This window comes from Mobula birostris, chromosome 21, assembly GCF_030028105.1.
Source record: "Mobula birostris isolate sMobBir1 chromosome 21, sMobBir1.hap1, whole genome shotgun sequence".
Lineage (NCBI taxonomy): Eukaryota > Metazoa > Chordata > Chondrichthyes > Myliobatiformes > Myliobatidae > Mobula > Mobula birostris.
This window is the reverse complement of record NC_092390.1, coordinates 59,136,894-59,146,491: the sequence shown is the minus strand read 5'-3', so window position 1 is coordinate 59,146,491 and position 9,598 is coordinate 59,136,894. Positions and strand designations below refer to the sequence as shown.

General features: G+C 37.5%; 1 protein-coding gene across 1 annotated transcript in view; it reads right to left on the bottom strand.

Moving 5' to 3' along the window:
• Nucleotides 1-1,802: 1,802 nt before the first annotated feature.
• The window catches only part of nhlrc2 (NHL repeat containing 2), a 92,624-nt gene continuing 84,828 nt past the window's right edge, over nt 1,803-9,598 (bottom strand). Inside the window, exons 8-11 of the mRNA XM_072239575.1 lie at nt 7,441-7,563; nt 6,490-6,699; nt 4,842-5,052; nt 1,803-3,410 (exon numbers count right to left, since the gene is read on the bottom strand). Coding sequence (XP_072095676.1) covers nt 3,154-3,410; nt 4,842-5,052; nt 6,490-6,699; nt 7,441-7,563 — 801 coding nt within the window. The 3' untranslated portion in view covers nt 1,803-3,153. The remainder of the gene's footprint in view (nt 3,411-4,841; nt 5,053-6,489; nt 6,700-7,440; nt 7,564-9,598) is intronic.

Here is a 9,598-nt window from a genome sequence, read left to right as displayed (position 1 = left end):
ACAGAACTTTAATCCCACCAGATCAGCTGTGGAATTTCACCTCCCATCTTCATATCATCTATGTAGGCTGCTGTTCCCCCAGTTCAGTAATTCTAGCTGCTATATCACTGCCTTCTACATTAGTATGCTGTTTGCATCTCCTATAGAATTATCTTCTGTTTATTTGATACATTGTGGTTTGTGGTTTGCCTTGCCAATGCTTTTGTCCTGTTAATTTCTCCTACCTCTACACTCCTAATATTTCCCCACATTCTTGTGCCTATATTTGCTTTAATTCTGCAGCACCTCCAACTCCTTCCAGTTCTGATCTGCCTGAAAAGTTAAAGGAAAAGGTAAGGTTTGTGTGTGTGTGTCTCTCCCTCCCCATAGCTGTCTGGTTGTTAAATACATTTAGCTTTGTTTTTAGTTGCTATTTCCAATATCCAATGCATTTTAATTTCCAAATTTTCAGAGTTCTTAAAGCTTTCCTGCACAGAAGTACAAGATAAATGTTTTTTATACCCCATTTAAAATATAAAAATTCTTACAATTAGTAAAAGTACTTCCTGAGAAATTAACACTTCTGTTAAGCTTTACTGCAATTACAATTTACTGAAATTAAAGAGGCTGTATTTGGAATACTCTGAACTGTTTTGGTTCATTTGCCATAGGCAGCTGTGATGCCAGGTCTTTATGTATATTTAAGTTAGAGGTTAATAGGTTCTTGATTGGTCAGGGTGTGAAGGGATACAGGGAGAAGGCAGGAGAGTGGAGCTGTGAAAGGGAAAATGGATCAGCCATGATGAAATGGTGGAGCAGACTCAATGGGCCAACTGGCCTAATTCTGCTCCTATATCTTATTTATCCAAGGAAGTACATAATCTAGCTGCTCAGAAGTCCCAGTGGTTCAGCATCTGATGTTTCTATGCTCCATTTCCATTCACTGGGACCCTGTACTCTATGGGTTCCAGTTTCCATATTTACGTTCAATTTACCTGGTTCAAAGGAAAATTAATTTAATAACTATTTCAAAAAAAGAATTATGAGTGTTAGGGAATTAGTAGAAGAAATAACATCCAACAATCCAGACATCCTGCTCCTCTGGCATCACTATAGCATAAGCACACTGGATTACTTCAGTTTCATTGCTCTCGTCTTGGAGGGCATATGAAGGTTCTTTTCACAGCCTTTTGAGATTCCCATATGAGCAGAGATTGAGGAAACTTTGCTTTCAGGGGAACAATCCTGATAGTCTCATTCCCACTCTCATTTTTTTTGTAAGCTGTCTTCTCTCTCTCATGTGCCCACTGTTTCCTCTTTGATTCTTTTTGCTATTAAGCCAGACTATGGGATCTTTATAGAAGCGAATTAATCTAATGTGTGTCTGTCGTCTGTGGGACAGAGGAGGAAACTGGAGTACCTGGGGTAAACCTACATGGTCCTGGGCAAAATATGAAAACTGCACACAGGCAGCACCAAAGGTCAGATCAAAACCAAATCCCTGGAGCCACAAAGCAGCAACTAATTCCAGCACCAATCTAATCAAAGCAAAGATTGATTTCTATCTGGACATTAGATGATTAAGAGGTTACAGTTGGAGTTGAAGGAAGAAAGGCAGAGCAGGTTTGAAAGACTGAACTCCCTATTCCTATTTTTCTGTTTTTACGTGGCTGCTTTTAATGCATGTTATTTTGAACTGGTAAAAGCAGATGTATAAAATTTTAAATCAGGATATTGTTCAATGCAGTTTCAAAATAAACAAGACAATACATTTGTTATGAAACATCAAATGTTCTCCACACTGCACACATAGAGCTGAAATGGTAGCTTGTGACTAGAAATAAATTTAATGCAACGGACTTTGACCATTTGTGACAAAACAAGTTACAATTTACACTGAAGGGTTTTGACTTTATTGCTGGTGCAAAACTGGCTCTCTAGAAAGAATTCTATACATTTATATAAGAGAATATCTATACAATGCTACGCTGTCCTAAAGTAAACAGAGTATTTTACAAATATTCAGAAATGAATAAAACACAATGAAAAAAATAGAATACAAAAGCTTTCTTTGGTTTTAGTTTGTAGCATGCCTATCCTGAGAAATTAACAAGCCTAATTCCATGCTGGGCTTAATGGCACCGAATTATTTTTTTTAGTCCAGACTGTAAAATAAGGTCTATCATTATAGACCCTTATCAGAACTCCAAATGGTTTTGTGTTTACTCATCAAATAAGTTCAGTGTGTAAATTTAGAAACTCTTTAAATACTAACATAGCTTATTTAAATCAATAATTCATCCAATTCTTCTGATACTTTACTAGATACTTCAATAGATAGAAAGTAAAATGCAGACCTCTGCATCTGTAAACTTTTTAACCACATTCATAATTTGATTTGGAACTTTGCTTCAAAGTCACATCTGTTTGTATTTTAAAAATAAAATTACATTGATTGTGACTGTGAGATGCCACAGAGGTTTCTTACTGCTGCAACTAATTTTTGCTGATGATTAGTGAAATAGTGAAGCTGAGCCAACTCTTGCACAAAGCTCTTTCATGTATTTGATAAAACTTTGGTTACGTGTATTTTCCTTGAGGTTTAACCTGTTTTATAAGAAACTTTCAGTTACAATTTACTGAATAACCAGATATATTTTTACATTATTACTAATAAAGGCTAGAACTTTCCTGAAATAAATGTTACATTTAGAAAATTAAGTGAGATTAATGTTTGGGAATTCAGCATTTCCTCATTTCAGGCATTGTTTCCATAACAAAACAATCTTAGCTCTAGTGCAGTCCAGCAAGGTGCAGAATAATGCCTCTTTGGTCTTTCCCAAAATGAGTCCAATTGCAACTGCAAAAGATCAATCACTATTTCCATATCTAGATTAGCTTTCTTTGTGACAGATATAATGCTGTTAATTTCAATGCCAAATGCAAGTTGGGATTTTTACAACAGTAGGCCTCTCCCAACTGAATTTAGATCACTAGGTCATGCCGAGAGTTTCAAACTTATGTTAACAAAGATAACCATTCTGTTTATTAACTCATTATTTCAATGCTAAAATTTACCCAGCTATTCTAATGGGTCAAACCTAAATATCTGTATGTTTCTAATTCTTTATTTATCAGGACAGAAATTTCTAAGAATTAACTGTTTTTACTTATTTAAAAGCTGAAGGGAAGATCCACTTTTAAAGTGGTTTCCTGGCATGTGCTGGAGAACTGTAATGGTTGTTTAAATGAGATTCCTTTCATTTGGCAATTATTATTATTTTTACTACAGAAATAGAGGCACACATCTACTGATAACACAAGTCCATCTGTCTGTACTTGAGAGGGAAGTACAAAGATGATTTCAGGTTCGTTCTCAAGATTAACAATTTCTCCAGTGATCTTCTGGCCCACAAAGAGCCACTCGTGCCCTGTGAAAAAAATACATAAATAGAAATTACATGTCCACATTTAAAGGTGATATACAAATTAATCAACGTTAGAAGATGGACCACAATATTCATGGTAAGAATTATGACTCAATTAATCACCACTTGTTGCCCCAATCAAGACAAGATTCCAGAATGTCCACAATGCCCACTGACTTCTAAAGCCAACATATTCTAGGACATTAATCTCTTTCAATCCTTTGCTTCATTCATTTTCTACCTTCAATTTTACTCTTACATTAGTTCAATTTGTTCAGTGTTGTACTGCAGCATTGCAAAAATATAACTGAGGAATATAAAACTTTGTTTTAACAGAAAACTATCAACAAGTGGTTGCAGCTTGAAATTGGAACTCAGAGAAAAATAAATACATGATGTGAAATCAATAAATTGATTATATATAGTAGATGGATATTTGTATCGGAACCGATCAGTTTTGTTGGAAGGTTATCCATTTCATCTTTTTACTTTCCTCAAACACTGCCTGAACTTCATGGGCCTCCAATATTTCTCATTTCAGTTTTAAGTTTCAACTCTGAACAACATTTCATGCCTTCACACGCCATTTTGTCCATATTCTCCTTCATTCTCTCTCTGTCTGTCTCCCCTTCCCCGCTCTCTTTCTGTCTCTCTCTTAACCTCTCCCCCATCTCTCTCTCACCTTCTGCCTTCCTCTCTCTCTGACTGTGACAAAAAGAACCCTGGACTTGCACTAACAGAAATGTTTCCCATGTACTATTCACCCTCTTCTTTCTCTGCAACTGATGAACAATGTTTGATTTGAAATCTTAGCTCTGTTTCTCTTTCCACTGATGCTGCCTGACCTGCTGAGTTTTACTGTTCTATTTTTATTTCATATTTCCAGTGTCTGCAGTAATTTGATTTACAAAAGTTCCTGGACTCCCATTCTGTTCTAATTACCATTGAATAGTGAAGAATAATGTTTCACTTTCTCAACAAAAGCTTTCTGTCATTTGCAGCGTTCTATAGGATCCAAGGTATTTCCGGACATTTAAAAAATACTTGATAATGGGTAAATTTTGTACCAATGGGGGATAAAATGCTTCCATTTATGTCTGGTTTGCATTACGGCCACTAAACACAGACATAACTGTATAAATGCAAAATGCTAGAAAGGAGATCAAAATAGACGAGTTTTAATCATTTTTGTCAAAGCGAATAATAAGTTTGTTCTCTTAAGTGGCTTACAAACCCTCCTGAAATGTTGTACAGAAAATTATGTAACTAATTACACACTTATAATCCATTATACCTGAACTATTTCACAATGTAACAAACAATCAAATTTGGTACATTTAGGATTGTTTATTTGCAAAATCATTATTGTAATTAGTTTGATTGAGTGGTAAAAATGATTACGACATACTATGATAACAGCATTTATAACATTACCTTCTGCCCAGACAGCCCAGAAACTTGGTGCCCCCTCTGTGAGTTTGGCTCCTTCTGGAAGTTCAATTTTGAGACAAAACTGCAGTGTTTGAGCTGGTCTTACAACTAATGGACTCTTGTGCACCGAAACAGCAGATTTTGGTAAACGAGAACGTTTCTTTGGTTTTATAGGTAAGGAAGAGTCCACAGCATCGACAAAAGTGATTGGCAACTATAGAAGAATGAAACGTAACAAAGATGACAGTTATCACTATAACCAAATGTGAGTTCATAATCTAGTTTTTAGGGCCATTTAACTTTCAATTCAGCATTCAGTTGTTTGTATAGAAAAAGCAGAAATCACGAAGTGCAGAATACATGTGGTCTATAGTAATAAAAGGCTAAATTTGACAATAAATAATTAAATAACTCCAAATTTCAAAAGCACAGATTGGATTTTATACAAAGAATAATGAGGAAGTCTGTGTATGACAAGGTGATATATTACACTATATTTAGAACACTTGCTTTCTTCATAGAACACGAGGAAATCTGCAGATGCTGGAATTTCAAGCAACACACATAAAATGCTGGTGAATGCAGCAGGCCAGGCAGCATCTATAGTAAGAGGTACAGTCGACGTTTCAGGCCGAGACCCTTCGTCAGGACTAACTGAAAGAAGAGGTAGTAGGGGATTTGAAAGTGGGAGGGGGAGATCGGAAATAATAGGATAAGACAGGAGGGGGAGGGATGGAGCCAAGAGCTGGAAAGTTGATTGGCAAAAGGGATATGAGGCTGGAGAAGGGAGAGGATCATGGGACGGGAGGCCTAGGGAGAAAGAAAGGGGGAGGGGGGAAGCCCAGAGGATGGGCAAGGAGTATAGTGAGAGGGACAGAGGGAGAAAAAGGAGAGAGAGAAAAAAATTAATAATAATAATAAATAAATAAATAACAGATATGGGTCTGGGTAGCCTCCAACCTGATGGCATGAACATTGCCTTCTCTAACTTCCGTTAATGCCTCACCTCCCCTTTGTATCCCATCGATTATTTATTTATTTATTTATTTATTATTATTTTTCCCTCTCTTCTTTTTCTCCCTCTGTCCCTCTCACTATACTCCTTGCCCATCCTCTGGGCTTCCCCCCTCCCCCTTTCTTTCTCCCTAGGCCACCAGTCCCATGATCCTCTCCCTTCTCCAGCCTTATATCCCTTTTGCCAATCAACTTTCCAGCTCTTGGCTCCATCCCTCCCCCTCCTGTCTTCTCCTGTCATTTCGAATCTCCCCCTCCCCCTTCCACTTTCAAATCTCTTAGTAGCTCTTCTTTCAGTTAGTCCTGACGAAGGGTCTCGGCCCAAAACATCGACTGTACCTCTTCCAATAGATGCTGCCTGGCCTGCTGCGTTCCACCAGCATTTTGTGTGTGTTGCTTTCTTACTAAAATTTGTTTCCAGTAGGATATTTTGCAGGAATAGTTATTGGATCATCCATTCCTATATATTAGGGATTCCCAACCTGGACACTATGGACCCCTTGCTTAATGGTACAGGACCATGGCATAAAAAAGGTTGGGAACCCCTGCTCTATATCAAGGGTGTTGCCTGCAGGTATGCTTAACCATGAAATTGATGTCAAGATGTAAAATAATTTGGGTGAGAAATGTAACTTACCACAGAGACCGTCTTCATTTCCAAATCTAGCACTTTAACTTGGTGATTGTTGGTATCGGCTACAAAAAGGACATTCCCATTTTCACCGACACACACATCTCCCGGCTCATTAAAAGTAGCTTGACTGAAGTCAGGACCGATTACATTGCTGGCTTTACCAGTTCCTGCCAGTGTAGTACACTGTTTTGTTTTTGGATCTATTACTTTGATCTGAGTACAAAACAAATGAATATAGTATATTTGAATGCCCCATAATCAGAAACATATAGGTGCTCAGAATGAGAACATAGTCTGTTTACATTTTCTTCACTAAAGAACTTAATAATATTGTAAGAAGTATGTGAATTGCTGTATCCCTTGACAATCATAAAAAACATGCATGTCATTACAGAATGAGTTATCTGAGACAACTTCTTAATATCTATATATTCAACATATAGACACTGGTGTGTGTTGAATGATCAAAAAGTGTTTTTGAAGAGGTTATTAATCTAATGATTTCCCATCATACCCAAGGGTTCATAACCTGGGGTCCACAGACTCCTCAGTTAATGGCAGAGGTCCATGGTATAAAAAGGTTGAGAACCTCTGTTATAGAGCTTAATAATCATTGAGACCCGTGAAGTTGCAGTTTCCATTTCCTTTCTATCTTGGTGCCAGATTTACAGGATTATTGTTTCTGAAGCAGTTGTTATAAATCCAGATGACATATTAGATATTTTAGATATATATTTAAAACAATGAAAGCACACACTACAAAGAGATAAACATCATTCAGCCTTATCTTCATAATGTTTGCAAATATGTAAAGCTTATATTTCAAAGAAAATATTTTGATATAAAATCAATACCATTCGTACTGGTGAATGGCTGATACATTTTATCCCAAACCACTAAATTATACCTACCAAAGGAAAATAATTGAAAGAAAATAAATTAATAAAGACATGCCTTGTGATTGTAGGAATCCGCCACATAAAGTAAATTCCGTTTTTTATTCCAAGCTACTCCAAGGGGATGCTGCAACTTCGCATTCATTCCAACACCATCAAGATCTCCGAAAGCAAAGAGATTCTGAGAAATAACAACACGTGCTTTATTATAAAAAGTTTTGAATAGGTTGAAATAATTTTTAGGATAGAAAATAGATCTTGTTATATTTGTTTTTAATTTGGCTAATTTTTCAGGCAGTAGCCTATAATAGACTTTGCACTCTTTATATTTAGCATCGAGAGGTTTTACATTAATTTTAAGGATCTGGCCAATCCCAAGCAGTGGGAACTTCTCAGGATTTTCAGGCATGAGTGCAGTGATGGTTAAATCATTTCATTAGTGAAAATATTATTTAAAAAAAAATTATGTAGAGGGAGGATGACAACTTGTGCTCCTAATTCTAGGGCACACGTAATTCTGCCAGCAATGAGTGGTGTGCACCTTCCTTGTCTCTACTGTTTCCCAGTGTTTTCTTGAGGGGCACTGCCACTAGATCAGTGAACAGATTTGGAGAAAAGTGTGGAGATCCCTTGCCAAATTATTAAAGGAAAGTGCACAGATCCACCTCAGCTCAACAATTGCAAAATGTGTTATCAATGTACAAATGACTCCAGAAATATACCCTTGAACCTAAAATATTAAAAATTCCTAAAACTAATCTAAATGAATACAAATATTATAATTAATTATTTGTAATCTTGCATTTAATTAGTTCCTCCATCTATCTCTAGTTTTGGTTTCTGTTGCAGTGTTTTCTACCCAATCTTTTTAATGAACTGGGTGGAGACTGTGCTCTGAAGTGCAAAATCAAATAGAGGTTTTGTAGTGAGGTACTATAGAGTCATAGAACACTACAGCACAGAAACAGGCCCTTTGGCCCAGCTAGCTAGTCTGTGCCAAACCATTAATCTGTCTAATCCCATCGACCTGCACCTGGACCATAGCCCTCCATACCACTCCCATCCAAGTACCTATCCAAACTTTACTTAAATGTTGGAAGTGAACCCACATCCACCACTTGTGCTGGCAGCTCATTCCACACTCACCACCCTCTGAATAAAGAAGTTCCCCCTCTCCATAAATGTTTTACCTTTTCATCCTTTATCTACTTGTAGTCTCACCCAACATCGGTGGAAAAAGACTGCTGGCATTTACCCTATCTATATCTCTCATAATTTTGAATACAGGACCTCTATCAAATCTCCCCTCAATCTTCTCGGTTCTAGGAAATAAAATCCTAAACCTATTCAGCCTTTCCTTATAACTCAGGTCCTCAAGTCCTAGCAACAGCCTTGTAGATTTTCTCTGCCCTCTTTCAGTCTTATTCACATCTTTGCTATTGGTAGGTGACCAAAACTTCAAACAATACTCCAAATTAGGCCTCACCAACATCTTACACAATTTAGCATAGCATCCCAATCCCTGTACTCAATACATTGATTTATGAAGGCCAAAGTACCAAGAGCTTTCTTTGCGACCATATCGACCTGTAATATGACCTTCAAGGGATTATAGATTTGTATTCCCAGATCCCTCTGTTCTACCACACTCCTCTGTACCCTACCGCTCACTGTCTAAGACCTACCCTTGTTGGTCCTTCCAAAGTGCAACACCACACACCTGTCTGCATGAAATTCAATCTGGCACTTTTCAGCCCATTTTTCCAGGTGGTCCAGATCCCGCTGCAAGCTTTGATAGTCTTCTTCATGTCCACTACACTCCTAATCTTGGGGTCATCCATAAATTTGCTGATCCAGTTCAGCACATTATCATCCAGGTCGTTGATATTGATGACTAACAACAATGGACCCATCGATCCCTGTACACACCAGTAGTTACAGGCCTCCAGTCAAAGAGGCAACCATCTACTACCACCCTTTGGCTTCTTCCAGCGAAACCAATTTCTAATTCAACTTACCATCTCATCTTGAATGCCAAGTGAGTGAACCTTTTTGACCAATCTCCCATGTGGGACTTTGCCAAAGAGCTTGCTAAAATCCATGTACACAACATCTATTGCGTTGTCTTCATCAGCTTTCCTGGCAACCTCCTCACAAAAAACTCTCTGCTAGGGCCCATGCATTTTCTGCACTTTCCTCCCACATGGTCCATGCGT